The sequence below is a fragment of the Argopecten irradians genome, chromosome 1 (genome assembly GCF_041381155.1).
Source record: "Argopecten irradians isolate NY chromosome 1, Ai_NY, whole genome shotgun sequence".
In the NCBI taxonomy this organism is placed as follows: Eukaryota; Metazoa; Mollusca; class Bivalvia; order Pectinida; family Pectinidae; genus Argopecten; species Argopecten irradians.
Genome location: NC_091134.1, coordinates 48,436,931 through 48,457,588, shown reverse-complemented (window position 1 = coordinate 48,457,588; position 20,658 = coordinate 48,436,931). Strand labels below are relative to the sequence as shown.

The 20,658-nt window shown below is 34.4% G+C and overlaps 1 protein-coding gene across 1 annotated transcript in view; it reads left to right on the top strand.

Annotated features, from left to right (window-relative positions):
- The window catches only part of LOC138330821 (ribosomal protein S6 kinase 2 alpha-like), a 29,059-nt gene extending 18,089 nt beyond the window's left edge, over positions 1–10,970 (top strand). The window contains exons 14-21 of the mRNA XM_069278333.1: positions 184–258; positions 925–1,014; positions 1,318–1,476; positions 1,844–2,005; positions 2,384–2,460; positions 3,121–3,238; positions 4,078–4,215; positions 8,642–10,970. Of these exons, the coding sequence (XP_069134434.1) occupies positions 184–258; positions 925–1,014; positions 1,318–1,476; positions 1,844–2,005; positions 2,384–2,460; positions 3,121–3,238; positions 4,078–4,215; positions 8,642–8,767 (945 nt within the window). The 3' untranslated portion in view covers positions 8,768–10,970. The remainder of the gene's footprint in view (positions 1–183; positions 259–924; positions 1,015–1,317; positions 1,477–1,843; positions 2,006–2,383; positions 2,461–3,120; positions 3,239–4,077; positions 4,216–8,641) is intronic.
- Positions 10,971–20,658: the final 9,688 nt, after the last annotated feature.

Below are 20,658 nucleotides of genomic sequence, written 5' to 3'. Positions count from 1 at the left end.
CAAAAGATCAAAAGACACCACATCACATACAAATATTTGATTGTATATGATTTAGAAGGGAGTTGAGGAAGTTAAACAAAACTAAATATCCTCTATCTGTAAAAATGACATTTTAGAGAAATTTTCCTTTCATAGAAAAATGGAAAAAGAGAGAAAAATTAGGTATTTCATTTTTATCTTCAGGATATTGGTATCGGCTCATATTCTGTATGCAAGCGCTGCATTCACAAGCTCACAGGAGGCAGTTATGCTGTCAAAGTAAGTACAAAATTTCTTTCCAAAGGTTGAATTAGTTACAGTAATGAGTCATGAGTGAATTAATGCATAAAAATTGCTTTTCCTCTCTATGCTTTGATAAATTTAAGATGAATTTATTTTATCTAAAAAAGAAATTAGAATCAACTGATGTGGAAGTTATCACACATGGAGTTAATTTTGACAAACCAAAAGTAAGTTTATCTCTTATAAATTATGCCATAAAGCTGATGTCGTCACTTTATATGATGCTGAGAGGGAGGGGATTATATTACTATCATAATTGACAAAAAAATGTATATAAAAAATTTAATGGTACTTAATTCTTAAGCAGTCACACCTGTCTATACCTTCCAGGGGAGCTAGAAAAAAGGGTTGTTATGGCCAAGGGAATCTTCATACACAAAGCAAATGTCTTTTTAAGTTAATCATTTGGGACCACTAGAATGTGGTCGCTAAGGCAGGTTTTACTGTGATAGGAGCTATATGAAGAAGTCCTTCATATTAACGATACATGTAAACAAAATAAGCTATATGAATAAGTCCTTCATATTAATGATACATGTAAACAGACTAAGAATTTTTTGTTATATTTTTCACATGTGAAGGACATTTTGTAATATTTTGTCAGATCAAAGTTTAAAAGTTTGATGTTTTGTTTGACAATAGATCATGGACAAGGAGAAGAGAGATCCTTCAGAGGAGGTGGAAATTCTGCTCAGATTCGGACATCATCCAAATATCATTTCTTTGCGGGATGTAAGTCTGTATTTCCGTATTTAACCCCAATAATATTATTTTCACCGTCAATAATTAAATGATTAAGGTGAGGTTAGAAGTGAAACCAGTTTATGTTGTGAAATTAAAATAGAAGAACCTGTGTAGGTAACTTAAGTGAGTGGGTTTTCTTGGAAATGAGACAGTTTTGTAGTTAAATTCTAGGCCAATTGGTTTTTTTGTGCTCATAACTGGAGATGTGATGATAAGAACATTTACAATAATAAGACTGAGATGTGTATGAAGTATTAAGTTTGTCAGCTAATTATTGTGCTGCTATTCCAGGTTTTTGACAATGGGAACAAAGTGTACATGGTGACTGAGTTAATGCAGGGTGGCGAACTGCTAGATAAAATATTAAGACAACGATTTTTTTCGGAACGAGAAGCAAGTGCTGTTTTGCAAGTTGTAGCAAAAACTGTGGAATATCTACATTCAAATGGCGTAAGTGATTTCCTTATTTATATATCTACAAGCTAAAAAATGAATATGTCTATTATTTCTTAGAAATATTTTCAGGTGGACAATGTATCGTGTATGTGTTGAAACACTTAATGTTGAAATGCAAGTTACTGATCGTGAGAGTATTTGATATATTGAGAAGTATTCAATGAAATTATCTTGTATTGTTTTCTTACCATCATATTTATAATACATTTTCAAGAAGTACTCATAAAAGTAGAAAGATTCATTTTGTGAACATGGCATTTTCCTTCCTTTCCAAGATATGAAATAATTACATGTATATGCTATTTCAATTTTGATTTCTGAATGAAAATCTTACACTAACAAAACTTTTTGTCTGACACAGGTTGTACATAGAGACTTAAAACCATCCAATATATTGTATGCTGATGAGAGTGGCTCACCGGACAGCCTTAGGATATGTGACTTTGGCTTTGCTAAACAGCTCCGAGCAGACAATGGCCTCCTCATGACACCCTGCTACACAGCTAACTTCGTAGCGCCAGAGGTAAAGAGTTTTTATGTAATTCATAACCTTGTAATTCATGTTGGTCTGTAATTTTACTCTTTAAGGACTAGATGATTGAAACCATTAATGGTTAAAGATGTTTTTCACATTTCATTTTAAAAAGACCTGAAATGTTTTAAGATTTAAATGTTTGAAAAGCCTAAAACAGACTGGTTTACTGTGTGGCAGTGATTTTGGTCAAATCTCTATTCAATTTAATGGTCTTTGTAACATATGGCAAACTTCAGTGTTGTAGCGTGATCATGAGGCAACCACCATCAAAATTATACTTCCACATAAATTTACAAGGCATTTGGAGAAATAACACCTGAGAAAGCTTCCATACCATTTCCAATTATGAAATTTGGTCTATTGCAGGTGTTGAAGCGACAAGGTTATGATGCAGCCTGTGATATTTGGAGTCTTGGTGTACTACTCTATACGATGCTGGCGGGGTAAGTCCTATTCTCTTATTGACACATTTTGGAAGTCTGCGGGACTGTGATAATGGGAGACTATATGAGACTAGAAGAGAACACCCACTGCCTTTCAGAAACAAAAATTAAAAATTCTTAACAACAATACAAACATACTGATGGCCTACAACACCAAACAAATGCAATAATTCCTGTATAATCTATGTTAATGGTGAATATTCATTTCAGGAAACTAAAGACGGCCAGCGTTATGAAAATTAACATTTGATTTATTTTGATTACTGGTAAATTGTTCAAAAGATGATAAGTATAGTATTAACAGTATGCTCATAACTTTTGAGACTCTACAAAATGATCAATCTCGTTTTACATTCCCATTTTAAAAATTAAAAGCCATCTTAGAAAGGTTGGGGCTTTCAGCTTTTCTTTTGTGAGTTGGCATTGCATAAAATACTGCAAGAAACCTTTTTGAGACACCCTGTTTCAATTTATAAAGGTATAATGATATTTTGTCTGACATTGTTTTGTCACTATAGGATATTGGGAGTTTGGCTCGTATTCAAAACATTTGTAGTGTTGCTCTATTAGACAGATGTATTGGCTAGTCACACAGGTAATACTTTTTCATATAAACTTGCCTGATGTAATTTTGACAATTATGAATTTTTCTGTTGACAGTCACACTCCATTTGCAAACGGCCCAAAGGACACTCCCAATGATATCCTGTCAAGGATCGGAACTGGAAAGTTTACATTATCCGGAGGAAACTGGGATTCAGTGTCTCCAGCAGCAAAGGTGTGTACTCAAAAATTCCTACTACATAAACTTTATCTACTGTATAACATGGAACTTTTGTTGTGTAGAAAGTTTTCTGAGGTTGCTATGGAACCGTGAATATAAAAACAATGAATCACGTTTTACATCAAATTGTTAAAATTGTTATATCAACAAGCTATGAATATTTCTGCCTACAAGATGATTGAATGGGTCCAAATCGTGAAAAAAAGTAGCCTGAATATTTTATGTTAAAGATGCTCCACCGCTGACAAATGACATTTTTTCACTATCAAAAACACGAGCAGACGATTTAGTATTTCTCTTCAGTTACAAAAGTTACTTACTTTACACCATTACCACCATTGAACAGTTTGAGCTTCTAATTTCACTTCAAGTTAAAGTTACAAAAAATAATTAATTGCATCCCGAAAAAATTCCGTGGCACTATATCCTATATGGAATTAAGTACTGATTGCGCATGCACCAAAGGCAAAATAAATTATTTTACAATATTTTTTGTGTTAATTAGACATATATATACACGATTAAACACCAATTATTGTTCAAGTGATTAATATCATTTATGCTCTGTCGGCGGTGGAGCATCTTTAAACAGTATAGTGATGTTAGCTAGCATTTTAATATCAACATAAGTTTAGCATGTGTGTATACCTGTGTATCTTCCAATTTACGTCTCCTATACATTTTTCGTTTGTTTTAATTTAATGGCCCATCAGCAGCCATGGTCATTTAGGACCCACTATATATACACATGTGGTATTATGTTGATATTAAAATTGCATAAAATGCATGAATTCTTTTGACATAACTGAATTTTTTATTTAAATTCCTTTTAGGATCTTGTACAGAAAATGCTGCATGTTGACCCGCAGAGTCGACTGACAGCCACGCAGGTGCTAAACAACCCATGGATTGCCCACCGAGAAACTCTTCCTCACCTGCGACTCACTCTTCAGGATGCTCAGCTTGTTAAGGTAGGATTTATGTCAGTTTCTCGAGAATTCTAAAGGGCTGTGGTGGCCATTATTAACTTTACACAAATATAGGATACATTTCATGCGTGATTTTATAAAAGGAGTCTTAAGTTTTCATTCTTGCCATTTTTGGCGAGCAAAAATTAAAATTTTAAGACAAGTGTCATAATATCTCATATGGCATTAACACAATTGTAAGATAGTTTTAATCACAAAACAATAACAACTACATTTGGAAGAATTTACACTTCATATTGTGTTGCAAAAATCCTTAGGAAGCTGCCATTTTGTCACGGTGTCCTCAATTCTGACGTCACATCATTGTTTACTGACATCAATTTATGTTGTCACAATTAACTTACTAGACTGATTTTGCGATCAGAATTGTCAAACAAAACACTTCTGAAAACTGGCCTTACCTGAACGTCGACCAAGGCATGAGGTCTGTTTAACGACCGTGAATTAAGGCCTTGTCCATGGCCACCACAATGCACATCATGTCCTGGTAAAGGCTACGTGTATGCTAATTACACATAGAAGGTAATGTAATTATGTCTATTGTCTAGATATTTAACATATTCCAGCTAAACTTACCCAGATCATTGCGTGTCACCAGAACGGTATACCTTCAATACGATTTGTTGATATTCATTACTGTATGAAAAAAGTAGAGCTAGAAAAGAGGAAGTTTTGTATTCAATATTCAGTTGCCGGATATTGTTCATTCTCTGAATGAAGAAGCATATAAGCCATCTATTGTTAAAAAAAAAAAAAATACCCATGTCGCATAAAGACTGGCATCGACTGAATCAGTCACTGATAATTGTGTAAATAGTAGCATTCAGTATGAGGCAAATTAACTGTAGAATGACTGAAACTTGCCTAAAATGATCCTGACAAAGTTGTTATTTTTCGGGTCGATCCGAAACCCAAGGTGGCTGTCACAACTGCCATCTCTAAAACACATTTTGAACTTCTTCTACAGTTCTTCCTGTGTTATTTGGCTGAAACTTGCCTGAAATGATCCTGACATGGTCCCGACCGAAATACAAGATGGTCGCCACAGCTAGCATTTTGAAAACATGTTTTACAGCCGTGCTACCCCAACTGAGAACGACGCGTGTATATAAACCCCTACCGCTGACTTGTATCAATGTATTGAAATGAGTGTAGCTAGTTATTTATAGACTCGAGTACTGTCGCCAATCCACAGGTAAATCACAGGCGCTCTGGCTACATTAGCTGTACCAAACACAATCGTAATTGTTACAAATACCGTAAAAACTTGTGTAACTTACACACCAGTGTACTTTGCACATGTATGTTTTTTATTAGAACTGAAAATGCTGAAAAAATTCGAAAATTTTTGGGAAAACGATGTCTGGGGAACCACAAATTCAGTGTTATAAAGGTGGTACATTCACAGTAAATGCTTGACAACTTGCACAAAAAGTGTTGTATTAAGAAGAAATAACATAATATAATTGCACTGTGTTTGTTTTCTTTTATTGGCCACTGTAACTGAAACAGTGAAATATATCTTGCAGAACATGTTAAAAACATTGGCAGTCCGCCGTACTCCGTACACATGTCAATGTCTGAAGATATTACACATGAAAAAGTTATCGGAACTATTTGAAAATTTTATAATATAGTTACTTAAATTGCCACAATAAGTTATAAGTGTGTTTGACATTATTAACAAACTTTAAAGAGCAATTGGATAGCAGATACGTTGGCTTGCAATAATCACATTGTGCGTAAACTCAACTACCTGTACGGCACGAGATCCAGTAGGACTCCTGATGGCTAATTATGTATAACAGTTCGTTTAAAAAAATGCCACTAGCCTTGTAGCTTGTCAGTTTTGCTGTAATAATATTACAGACACTTATTGAAAATCCTAAATATAGGCAGTTTAGGTCGACTCATCTTATAAATCCCAGGTGTGTTTTGACTTTTTGCACACGGCCTGCAGCCGGGACATGGTATGGCGGTTCCCTACGTAATGAGCATCGCTAGATCTATAATGAGTTACTAGAAATATGAAGATTTGTTAAAATATCAAAAAATAAAGAAATACTAGTCAAGTTAATGTTGATGCAATTTGAAGAATATTTGTTATGTTTTTAAGTAGATACAGACGCATTGTTGATGATATATAGATCGGTTAAGCTAACTAGCCATGCAGTTTCGTTAAGTTGGATGAGAGGCTGGAGTGTAATATCCAGTACCAATTTACCTGTGGATTTGGCGACAGTACTCGAGTCCTTAAACCTTAAATAACACGGCTACAGTACACTTATTCAATACATTGATACAAGTCAGCGGTAGAACGGTAGGGGTTTATATACATGCGTCGTTCTCAGTTGGGGTAGCACGGCTGTGACCTTCTTCTTAAGTTATACCAGTGTGATCCAAAATCCAAGATGGCCATCTTTAAAAACATTTTGAACTTCTACAGTTCTTCCTGTGTTGTCTTGAGAACATATTTTGAACTTCTTCTCAAGTTTCTCACGTTCTACCAGTGCGATTTGACTGAAACTTGCCTGAAATGATCCTAAGTGACATGGTCTTTACCGAGTGTTGTTATTTTTTGGGTCAATCGGAAATCCAAGATGGCTGCCATGTTGAAAACACATTTTGAACTTCTACAGTTGTACCTGTGAGATTTGGCTCAATCTTGCTTAAAATGATTCTGACATGGTCATGAAAAAGTGTTGTTTTACATTCGGGTCGATCCAAATTCCAAGATGACCGACTTGGCACATATTTTGAACTTCTTTTTACCAGTGCGATTTAGCTGAAACCTACCTGAAATGATCCTGATATGATCTTGCAATTGACAAAGTGTTGCTACATGTCTGGTTGATCCCAAATCGAAGATGGCTACAATGACACCATATCTAGATGACTGTTAAGGCCCTTAGGCCTCTTGGAGTTTTTTCATTCATTTCAAACAGTTTATTCACTCTTTTGTTAAATCATTCACATACACAATAATATAGATCAATTATATAATATGTTGTATGATATAAAGTAAAAAAATAAGTTACGGTCAACTGTATCTGGATTGTGTCATGGTAGAAAATAGGTTCACTTAGAATTCTCAAAACCAATCCCCCTCTAAACTAACGGAAATTCTTTGTGCCAACCATGATTGGTTTAGGAAAATTCCACTGTTCATCAGGCCACCAGGGATAGAGGCGCTGGGAACTTAGGTTGTCATGGTTTCAAATGAGGCTGCTATAACAGGGGTTATTGCCTTACAGCTCTAGTTGTCACATAAATTGACAAATGTTTTCACCTTTTAAAGAGGCATGTACAAGAATGCACTTTAAATATCTAAAGTGTTGCTGGAAATTTATTGCAGTGATAACTGAGCTATCCATGTGATTTATACAGGTCCTGTTAACCTATTGTTTCTATAAATTGAGTGTATGTGACAGTTTTGTATGACGTATGTATCCAATAGTGTTATGACACACCTAATCCCTGTATTAGACCAGTCGGATGATAATGTGTCCAGTCCAAGGCCACTGGAGGATTAGGATAGCGCAACACATGGCCTGTATAATGTACAGCTCTGACGGATGAAATGTAATTATATAACAAAATTAATTCGTAGGCGATTTGTATGTGATGATAGCACCTCAACCTGATGGATGAGAGGCTCAGTGATGTCCAATTCCCTTGAGAATGGGACAAAAATATGTTCTCTTTGTTAAAAGGAAGATTGCTAGAGTCCTATAACTCTTAGTGGCGTCTGATAGCGTTGGGAAGAAATATGTTGTATGGAGAAGCGTTGGGAAGAAATATGTTGTATGGAGATGATCATGTAGTTTTATTATGGTCGAGTTTTATACTGTTGCAGTGGAATTTTTAAGCTACAGTTTATTTCAATAATAAAACATGTTGTTAAAGTGGATAGTCGGGCAAAGAAAACCAGTCTAAATGCGTTCATTGGCCTTCCAAAAGTTCTCACATGTTAACACGACGGTCAAGTTCTGCTTACGTTTCCCAGTTCTGACCATTGAAATTAAGAGAAGTTGAAAGCATTGAAAGCGAGGCTGCGTGGAAATGTAACCACGGACATAGTCAGCCGGGAGGACATTTTAGGATTCTTATACTTTAAATTAATTTCTACTTACGCAGACAGATTTTGACGAGAAAGTTTATTTTTCTATTCCATGAGAAATTATACTGGATACATTCACACCATTTTTACCGACTTTAGCCATCCTTGCCCGACTGTTCACTTTAACTTCATCTAGATAAGGTGTTGAGTCATGAACCAAAAGTAGATCAGTGTGGCCTGTTAACCCACATATTGACCTTTTTGACTGTTAAGACTTATTGCAGCTTGATTCAACAATGTCGCTGCTGACTGTGAATAACCTATCATCCCCCATGTTGTTGGTTACAGGGAGCAATGCATGCCACATTTGAGGCACTTAAAGAGCAGCCAAAGCCAGTGTTAGAACCTGTGGGAGCCTCAATTCTGGCTCAGAGGAGGGGTAAAAACAGACCAAAGAGCTCAACAGCAGTGTGACGACTGTATCTATTCCAGACTGAAGGTCAACACTAGTGCTGTTACCAGGGGCTGGAATCTCGCTCATCTGACCCCTTTCTGCGCTGAAGTCAGAAATCTAGCAGGAGCTGCACCTCGCTGAAGGAGAGGATACTGAGACCTTCATTTTCATTCTCATTTGTACAATCGTCTTCTGTGTTGTAGTTGACAATATTTTAGCTTCTATTTACTTGTGCAGGACTCTTCACCAGTTAAACCAATGGCATATTATTGTTATATTATAATGTCTATTTGTACCATTTTTGTACTAGATTATTAACATGCTATCCCATTCGCCCTTATACCCACAGTCCCCCTCCATTCCCCCACCTCTAACCCCTTCAGTCTTCACTCGGACCTCTCCCACCACATCAAAAATGCTGACATACTTAAAAGCATTCATGATATTACAGTTGACTATAGTGCTATGTTTCATTTTTATATTTTCATAACATAAGGTTGAATTTTTTAATGTTCAAACGGTAGATACATGTGCATGTACTTCTTATTATTTAAGATCAAAAATTAATACATCTTTTACCTGTTTTTCCACTGATCTGTTTCCACTGATCTGTTACATAACCAAGAATATAGTGGATAACCATAATGTATGACAATTATTTGTAAATGGAAACAAATCCACAGAAATAAATCATATTTGAATAATTTGACCTATGAATAAGAACTATATCATTTTACATGCACAGTATATCATTTCTTGTAAAGTTTTAGGTCAAAATAATTTTCATACCAATAAATAGATATCTCATGAATATGTATGAATGAGTTCTATATCAATAACTATTATCATTAATATGCGCTAGTTGGCTCCATATCAATAAATACCTATCATGAATATGTATGAATGAATTCCATATCAAAAGAAGCATACACCATATATATATAATGCATATGTATGAGAGCATGCATGTTATATAGAAGCTAGATGTCATTACAGCATTTCTAAGTTGAAGGTCAAAATACACACATTTGATGGCTTCATATTCACTCTTATAACATCATATTATATGTGTATGATATAAAACTTGGTACTAAGTGTTCATGAAAGGACAAGAGGGGGAGCAGATTGGGAGCCCAAAATCTGATCAATATATGTATATGTTGTTTATAATATTTTCATTATTGTATCTGATGTGTAAGGGATGAAAAATCGAGAGTTGCTCAATGAAGGTTTTAGCCCCATCTGCAAACATCTGTATTGAATAAGAGTGTAGATCTGCTGTTATACCACATACATCATTTAGCTAAGACAAAATAGGTCATTCAAAATTTGATATATCTTGTATTTTACATATCTGGAATCATTTAATATACTGTTGACAAAAGTAATTCCACCTGAAATCCCATGTAATCTGGTTTTTCCATTAAATATCATTTGATTACAATATATGTACACACAAATCGGTGTAAAGAATCTATTCCATTATCCAATGGCAGTTGGTTTCAATTTTACATTACGTGGTTATTTAGACATTTGCTAAATAGGGAAAAATGCTTATAGCTATGACAAGCTATTCTTTATCTGTTTTGGGACAGATTATGCTCGAGTATATGCATAATTAATATTTATTTTAGATGCTTTTTGGCATATCAAATTATTTAATGATTATAATGTATTAATTCCATAGTCAGTCTTAATATCTTGATATGTATAAGTTTTGCTTTTAGTGGAAACAGAGTGCCAGAAAAAGGTTGACCTACTCCTTTTATGTGCAAACAGGGAATTAAGCCCCTTTTTGAAGGAAAATGTAGAAATACCCTGCATTTCAACTTCAAAATAAAATCGTTTACATTATAAGTTCAATTACTATTGAGCTGGATCTGTTAGGATATCAAAAACAGTTATTGTATATTAGGCTAAATAAGTTGTTGTCATTTGATATTATCCAGACATTGATCAATCAGATTTTGTTTGAGGAAAAAAATCCTCAGTTGTTTTCATAATAGTCATAGTTCTATCAGACTTTTGTTTCACAATCAGGATCAAGTTAATTATAAACATTACACCTGTTTTTACCTCATCTTGGACATTTTGTCTGGATCCAATATGATCTCTACCAGATAAAACAATCTTCAAATTAGGATTAATATATAATTGTCTTTTACATATACTATTAACAATTTTGACTTTTCAGTATATGTAGAATGACACCTGAAATTACTGAAATTATAAACTATTTTATAGTGAAAAATGAAAGGACGCAAAGCATTAAGATATAAGCAATTTTTAAAACTTTGTTGTTTTGGTGTTTCCCTGGAAACATTATGGCTGTAATAAGGTTATGAATGTTTCAATGCTTAAGTTTTAGGGGCCAGGGTGCCCACTGGTTATAGTGTTTTGACACACACTTCCACAAGCTCTTCACCTCTAAGTTGTAAGTTCAAAACTCATTTAGGGTTGACAGGAAATGAGCTTTATGACCCTAACTAGGGCTGAAAGGAAATGACCTTTATGACTCTAACTAGGGCTGACAGGAAATGACCTTTATGACCCTAACTATTAATAAAACCTAAAACAAAAACCCTTTCATTGTGTCTTCAAAAATATTAAATAAAAAGATTGCTATTTGTCCAGTGAGTGGTTCTACTATGGTGATGATATAAAGGTGAAGCAGCAGTCTGGATGGTAATGTGAAACCATCATTTCGGTTACGTGAAGTAGGTTTCATGTTTGGTGTGTGAAATGGTTATGATGGTCATGTGAAGCAGTAATCTGAAACATTTGACATGATTATGTGAAACATCAGCATGTCACATCTCAAATTATGTACGTAAATTTGAACCTATTTACGCATAATTTTTATTTTATTTTCAAGTAACCAATTAATAAATATGTTGTTGCCAGAAAAGTGTTGCCAAATACCCTTTATTTGATTGAAGTCCACAAATAATGACACATCATCTCAAAATTTTGTTGATGCAGAAGCAAGACTATGCACTGTACCAATAATATATTTGAATTTAGTCAAATAACACAGTATAATTTAAACTTGATGATCTTGAAACTGAGTTACTGGTGTACGCTAACATTATATTTGATACACCCTTAGTACTAAAGAGTAGGTTAGGACATAACACAGACATGTTCTTGTCAAATTAAAATTATACAAGGTGGTTTTGTTGGCAATGCCACAATCTATTTTGAATAATTTGTCAAAAATTTAATGGCTGATGTTTGGCATTATGGCTAATTCGTTGCATTTACTGTTCGTTAAAGAGAACATTGTTTCCAGACTGTATTAAAGAGATAAATATGTTGTTAAATTCTTTAATTAAACAAAGTGCTAATTATATACATACTCTTGTTATTTGAATAGTTACTATTTACATGTACATAAGTTTATTGTGTTTAATGTGTGTTAAGAGAGAGATTGGCTATGCTGGCAGTATATTTTGTGTGTGGGTGTAAATGTTTTTGTTTGCTGTATCGATGTTAAATTTTATGAATATATATTATATAAAATCAGGTGTATATCTTGATGCGATAGATTTATCTTATATGTTCATTATATGTAAACATTATATCGTTTTTTTTATCTCTCATCTTACCAAAGACATTCTTCTTTGGATAATTATGTGTTGGTCAAATTTGTGCTTACATTTGGTATCTATGATAAATCATTTTTACTCTTTAATTCATTGTTCCTGTATGTATTTACTGAAGATGTACTGTGTAGCATTATGAATGAGTCACTCTAAAGTAATGGGAAGATATATCTCCCAAATCTCAAATTCAAAAAAAATTAATTCCAAAGAATTTAAGATGGAATTATATATATTGTGCATATTTGTTCTTTTCTTATAAAAATAAAAATGTGTTTATAAGTATGAGACATTTGTATGGACAATAATGTAATGTCCCTAAACAATAATTTTAAGCCTCTTCCAACCATTACAAAGAATACAAATGATCTCGTAACCAATAATATGGCACATATTATGCTTTTTTGTGATATTAATAGTTTAGGATAGAAGTCTGAAAAGGGAATTGAACACAGTTCCAATATTTGGTTAAGTTACTGTCAAGTGATACCTGCTGTTTTGATATCATTTTAATATCATGACTGATTAAAGAAATTGTTCTTACTAGGAAAAATTTCTCGTAAAGTAGAATTATGTATCAAAATAACACTTTATTACTTTGTATTATTAAGTTTAAACCTCGTATTAGCCGTAAAGATATAGTAAAGTATATTCAAACCTATATCTTAAAATAATAATGGATATATAATGATGAATTTCATTGATATTAGATAAGTAAAAGCTGCAAAACAAAAACTTTTTGTGTATGGGATATTATCGTAAATCTCAAGTTGTGAGTTATTAAATATTTTGGATTCTAGTTTGTTTATATTGATAAATACATGTATATTTTGCTTTGAATTTATCCTGATAGTGGTTATCCTCTATTCAATCTAACAAACGTAAATGTATAAGATTAACAATCAAGAATAAGCTCCCATGATTGTGTACTTACTAGTAAAACTAGGTTGGATATTCTCTATGTAGGTGCCTAGCACACACATTAATACTTGATTTTGGATTAATATGTACTTTGTGAAATTCTGTAGGCTAATAAGGGAAGGGAAATAGGTCATGTACATGTATATTTTTTTCCTAAAATATAATAACAATATTTTTGCTGATAGCCCTTATTTCTTGTTTGTCATCGCCCAAGTTTCATCAATGCTTGTTTTTTTTGTACTCAAAGATTTCATTGGGTTAGTGCAAAAAAGTTACAAATGGTTTCTTAAGCAAGGATTTATATCCCATAAATTCAGAATTGTTTTCCTTAGAAGAGATTTAGAATATTGATGAAACAAGGATAGGACATTTAAACTTATATACTTGTCACCTGGTGTGATTTAATACACTGTTGTGCTGAAAACAGGGGTTGTACAGATTTATTATCAATATGATTAGATGGACTATATAAGTGACATGGTTTGTATTTGTAGGAATGTTGTACCTTTCTACTTGTGCCTTTCATAAACACCTAGCATTGAGTGTAGGCTTCCAGCACAGGGATCTTGTGTATAGCATTGTATCATTATCAGTTCTGTTATACATCAAACTAGGTGTAAACAAATGAAATTCGAACAAGAAAGCATTCATATTCTGTAGCGTAAGCAACAATGAACAAACCGTATGTGAAGAGAATACTTTTTGTTGGAGGAAGAAATTTAGTGAATCATGATCATTTTTCACGATCAAATGTACATTTAAGACAATCTAAATAAAATTTGATGTTCATTATCTACTCCGTACACTGAACATCAAATTTTAAGTAGATTGCATTTAAGAAAACCTAATTGATTTGTAACATACAAAATCCTACCAATTTAATTATGATATCTTTATTCTTATTTAACAGTAGTACTGATAAAACAGGATGTTTTAAAACTGTACATAAAATATGCAAGTGCTAAAAAAGTTATAGAGCTTTACATTTTGTTATTCAAAACTCGACAGGTTTTCCTTGTCAATGTTCTACCTGTAACGTTATATTTTCTTTTTCTTATATAATCAAAACTCACCCAAAATCATCTGTGGTACTCCAGTATTGTATGTGATCTATTATAACTGTCCCAGTAGACATAGCACTCACATATTATATAATTATACTTTATGAAAGATATCTTCGTAGTGCTCATATTTTTCTATAAAAATAAACAATTATTACATAAGAAAATTACACTTGTTTATTTACTGGTGTTTTAACTTTTATTGCTTAAACTGTCATACCCAAAAGGACCTTACTTTGCATGAAAAGTTGAAACAAAATAATAAAAAAAAGAGTATTTTTTAGAAGAATGAAATGTATTTATTATTCCAGTCATAAAATGAATTGAAAAAGTGTTTAAGTCATCCAAATTATTCAAACTCCAGCCAACATATCACTAATTGCCTTATAAAATTGATAACCAACATTTATTCATAATTCTTGGCATTTTAACATGTATTAAATTGGCTTTCTTTTGTATTGGTTTACATTTCACAGTTAAGAATGTGTAAAGAAAGTAATGTCCTTTGTAAATGTAATACAGTGCATTTTTTAGTTTTCGCTTGAGTTACAGTTTGGTGCAGTTCATAATTGATCAGTGGGGAAAGGGAATGCACTTTTCAGGAGAAACTGTGAACTGACCAATATAGGCATCAGAATGCGAGACCCTGACCACTGAACAAATGCATTGGGAAGTAAATGTTCAAGACTACATATTAAACAAAAACTATGGATTGCCAAATGTCATTTGGAGAATGCCAGTACATTTAACATTCTTGCCGAAAGAAAAACGTCCAGGACATCGGTCAATAGTACACAGAATGAGAGTATGTTGACATCTGTCCAGAAAGACAATTTAGTATCGCCTGTCAAATAGGCGTTGGATGTTACTATGACTAATGCGAGGTAAAAGGCCCAATGGGCTTTAGATTTACCAGTGTTAATGTAGGGGCGCTGTAGTCCCAATAATGGTCCAATCGGGTTTTAAGTATTATAAACATATGTGTATTAATGCAATTAACTAATCTAAATTCAAAAATCAAGAATTTATCGTGGGCGGATTTTCACCCTATATGCAACACCTCCTTTATAAAATCACTGACACTGACTGACTTCTAGTTTGGTTTTGTTGTTTAACGTTGGCAAAGCAAATTAGAATTTTTAGCATAAGGTTTGGTAACATAATACACTAACTATCAAAATGAAAAATAGAAATTAAAAATTCTAATACGAAGGTTCAACTTTAAAGTTTATTCTAATTTGTAAACACTTTTTACAGATTTGAACCAACTTTTGTGATGAACATTTTTAAAATGCCTCTTGAGGTGACCGTCAATGCCTCTTGGGCCTCTTGTTAGTATCACCTGTCAAATAGGCTTTGGAGCAAGAACGAGTAGAGGCGAACTGACGCTATCATGTCCTGTGATGAACATTTTTAAAAAAAAAGGATAAAAGAAACGGGTCAAAAAGTAGAACTAACATCAATTAACTAAAAATGGAGGATTTATGGACAGCTTTGCCACTATGACCTGAACCAAGGCTAATTTGGTACTAACTTGAAATAGTTAGGTTTATTTTACTCACGTCCTATTAACAGCCAGGGTCATTAGGGACGGCTTCCCGTGTATGTGGTGTCTTGCATGAGGTATGAGGTGCATAATTTGAGAGACTGTGGTATATTTGTGTTGTGTCGTCTTGTATAGTGGAAATCTGGCCCTTTTTATAGTGCTAAATCACTGAAACATGCCGCTGAAGACACCAGGCAACTCACCCCACCCGGTCACATTATACTGACAACGGGCAAAGTGCAGTCGTTCTGCTCCCATAATGATGAGCGCTAACAGGCTAAGCAGGAGCAGAAACAACCACTTTTATAGACTAAGGAGTGTCTCGGCCAGAGGGCAGAACCCAGAGTCTACCTCACAGGACGAGCGCTCAACTTAAGGCTGAAACTGAGGCGAGCAGTGTTAGGACAAACGTAAGTAAGTTTCTTAGAAAGAAAAGAAAAGATAATAGCCTAAATTAAGTCGCCTTTTACTATCATTCAATATGGACAACAGGTGCAATTGTAACTGCCTACCTGCAGGACAGTGGTACTAACTGCACCAGAGGAAACAGCAATGTGGGCGATCATATGATTCCAGCAGCTGGATTAATTGAAGTTGCCTAATCTCAAGGAACTCTCGCTGGCATACTCATAAAACTTGTCATGTCCCAAATTACTCTACTGATAGAATTTAAATAGAATAAACTCAATCCCATATTGCGTATTTCAATAAGTGGTTCTTTTGTGACAGTGGTATAAAGGTGAAACAATGGTCATGATGGTAATTTGAAACTGTCGTTAGAAGTATGTGAAGCAGTTTTTGTGTCGGATATGTGAAACAGTTGGACAGTTGAAGTAGTAACCTGGAGCATTTGCCATTGTTATACTTCTGTCATAGTTATGTGAAACATTAACATAATAGTGTCGCATCTGAAGTTATATAAAATGTGAACCTGTTTTCGGATAATGTTTTTTCAAGCGATCAAACAATTAATTAGTAGAGAAATAAAGTGTTTACAAATATCCTTCGGCTGAAGTCCACAAACGCGGAAACGAATTTATTGACGCAGAAGCAAAACTGTGCGATGTAGTCAAATGACTTCATTCAATTTAAAATCTTTAAACCGACTATTTACTAGGATGTAACAAGGACATGTTCTCGTCACAATTAGTAATATACAAGGTATTATTTGGTGACAATGTCACAATCCAATATCAATAATTTGTTAAAGGTTTAATGTCTGACGTTTGGCATAACCGTAATTATGGCCATTTTGTTGCACGAACTGTTCGTTAAAGTACATTGGGTATACAGTTTCCTACTCTTTTATTAATGTTATATGTAGCATTATGAATGGCTCCCTCAAAAGTAAGATATTCTGCAAGATTTCAATTTCAACAATTTAAAATTGTCTTTTAACTAGAATGGTAGTGGTGAATTGTTAAGTTTTACCACGTACCATGCATTCAGAAAATCAGAACCCTATATCAATGAAACCAAATATCTATAATGTAAATGGTCTTGGGTTACATATCAAAGCAGGACCACTATTTTTGAGAATGTCATTTGGGATGATAGGAGCATTGTAGTCAGACTTTACATGTAAGCTACGAAAAGTGGAGGTATATTGTGTCGTATAAAAGTATAGGAAAGTGACGTTCGAAAGTACATGCTGTTCCAATACTCGAACCGTTTCTTTGTGCAGTTGGTTATTTGAAGAGATTGATCTTTGTCATTACGAAGAGGAATCGCCGGGCATTTAAGGATACATGGAGTATAAATTATTAACATCATCATTCAACTATGAGGAGAATCGGGAGCAGAGGGACGAATTGTGGATATCCTGACCGTGGTTACGGAGGGGTGTTTGTTGTAGACACTATAAAGTCACGTAGAATAGAAAACATTTCTTTGAATGGATGGCAAAACAAAGCGTCGGGAACACAGGAAAAAAATATCAATCAAACCATAAAACAGGAGGAGTTATGTATAACTTTGGGCTCCAAGACAACCGGGAACCAAGTCTAGTTTGAAAGTGCTAGTCGACGCACCCAAAGGTAACCTGCATCGTGAGGACGGTGCTGTGTTGCTTGATAGCTGCTGAAGATTAAATTGCCTCAATCGTACTAGTAACCGCTTCGCTCATCACATAATACAGTGGCATGGGTCTGCTACTATAACACTAGTTGATATAGACCTATAATATGAGAATATACTCACACGCCCCATGATTGGCTATGTTTCATATTTTAATATGTGGGTTCTTTAATTTGTGGCAGTAGGGTATATACAGTTATGGAAAATTGTCGAATATGAGTAATGTGAAGACTGTTATCGTGTTTGACACATGTGAAGCAGTAACGTGAAACATTCGACAGAAATTCACTACATTCTGTCATAATTATCGATAACTAACCTTCTCATTGTCGAGGTCCGCATCTTAAGTTATATAAATTGTGAAACCTGATTTCGTACAATGCCTTTATTAAAGCGATCAGTTGTAATCGTGTTTTCCAGAATCAATGGGTCCCTTCGAATGACGTTTCACCCAAAATGACACATAGTAAAAGTAACGTTCAGGCAGGATGCAAAAACTGTATGCGATATACCGAGTATCTATTAAGATTTATAAGTGTATAATGGAAGTCAAGATGGACTCATGCAAATTTAAAAGATCTTTTGAACTTAATATTTTATTACATTTGACTTGTGGTATGTATTAAGATTGTAAATGAGGAGTAAGTAAACAGCTTACATGGATTTCAGACACCAATTAAAATAAACTGTATCAATTTATTTTTGTTGGACAATTGTGTACTAGCGATTGGGAGATAAAGTGTTTTCAAAGGTATGAATGTCTGGAAGTTTGTCAAAGTCTTTACCGTTTATCAAAATACAATAGGGTATGTTATATATATAGGTTTCGGTTTTATATTCGTTGTGCTTGTATGACGCCATTCAGTGAAATTAAATTGGATCTTGAATCTGATCAATATCAAACAACTGCAGAGGAGCCGTATATTCGTCGATCATTGTGCAGGGTCACTATATTGTTTGAAAGGTACGTATTAAGTCATCTTCAGGCAAACTCTCGTGGGGCCAGCGACAACTGTGTCCCAGAAGACAATGAATAAAATATATATAGTCCAAACACTAATTGCGTACGCAGGCAGTTATTTAATAGGCTAGCTATGTTACTAAACATTAGTGGAATGGTTTGTGGTTTCAGTTCATTGGACGTGCTATAGTAAAGCAGGCAGGGTAATTAAGACGGAAATGGCTGTCTCACGGTTCATGCTAGTGTCTTGTACGTAGTGGAAGTTTCATTGCCCCTCTTATATAGGTGCATATAGCCTATCCAACGGAAAAAGCATTTGCCGGCCGTCTGAAAGACCGACGCATGCAGACTACACCCCACCCCCGGGACACATTAATACAGACAATGGGCAAATATCAGTCTAGGGGTCGACCTGCTCCCATAATGCAGGATGAACGCTAAGGGAAGGACAATGCAACTAACCGGACTGTAAACAGACTAATTAGTGTTTTTTGGGACAGTAAAACAGAACCCAGATGCCTACCTCTACCGAAGGCAAAAGTGAGGTTGGTGTCAAGAGGTAGCGACGTAAGAGGAAGAAGAAAGTTTATTGTTTGGAAAAGAGAAAAGAATAACATCCTAGAGTTAAGTCGCCTTTTAAGATAACGCAATAAGGTCAGGCAGGTACAAGTATTAACGCCTTCCTGCAGGGCAGTGGTACTAACTGCATCGGGGGGAAATAGCAATGTGGAGCGATCAAACACGTGCTTCAAGGCTGCTAAAAAAATGAAGTTGTCTCTAGGAACTCACGCTCGCATCCACCTTGGAATACTTGTCAATGTCCCAAAATTACTTCTACTGATATAATTTTAAATAGAATACGAACTCAATCCCATTATTGCATATTTCAATAAGTGGTTTGCGACAGTGGTATCAGGCAAGGTGAAACCCAATGGTCATGATGGTAATTTTGAAACTGTCATTAGAATTATTAGTGAAGCAGTTTTCGTTGTCGGATATGTGAAACAAGTTGTTATATGAAAGTACAGTAACCTAGGATCATTTGCCGATTTGTTATACTTCTGTGCTATAGTTATGTTCAAACCTTAACATAACTAGTGTCGCTATTTGCAGTTTCTTCTGTGGCAGTGAGGGATTTAAAGCTGAAACACTGGTCATGGGGAATTGATTAATGTTGAAAACCCATGCGGTAATTAGAATTGTATCCAGTTATTCGTATGACCGAATATGGTTCGAAACAATTATGTACGGTAATGTGGAAGCCCCAAGGTGATGGCTTAAAAACAGATTTGACATGGTCACATCAACTCAATGTACAATGACAAGATTAACAGTCTACCTGACATAAAGTATGTGTGAAGACATCGTGACGCACACATGTACGCATTAGAGAATGTACTAAAATTAGTTAAATGGACGTCATAGCAATTAAACATCCGTGGAAAACTGAGTTTTGTATATATTTATTACACTAACAGGTTACTCGTAGACATGTTCTCGGTTAATAGGAAAGCTATTTCTGCGGATTTTTTGGCGAAAAAGCTACTATTTATTTTGAATAATTTGTCAAAGGTGTAATGTTGTTTGACATTTGACATTCCTGTAATAATGCCTATAATAAATAGAGAATTAGTTCCTTACTCTTTATGCATTGCTTTTGTATGGTTTTTAGTGATGTTATGTGTAGCATTATGAATGCTTCTCTCAAACGTAATGGGAAAATAATCTTCTAAATCTCAAAAAA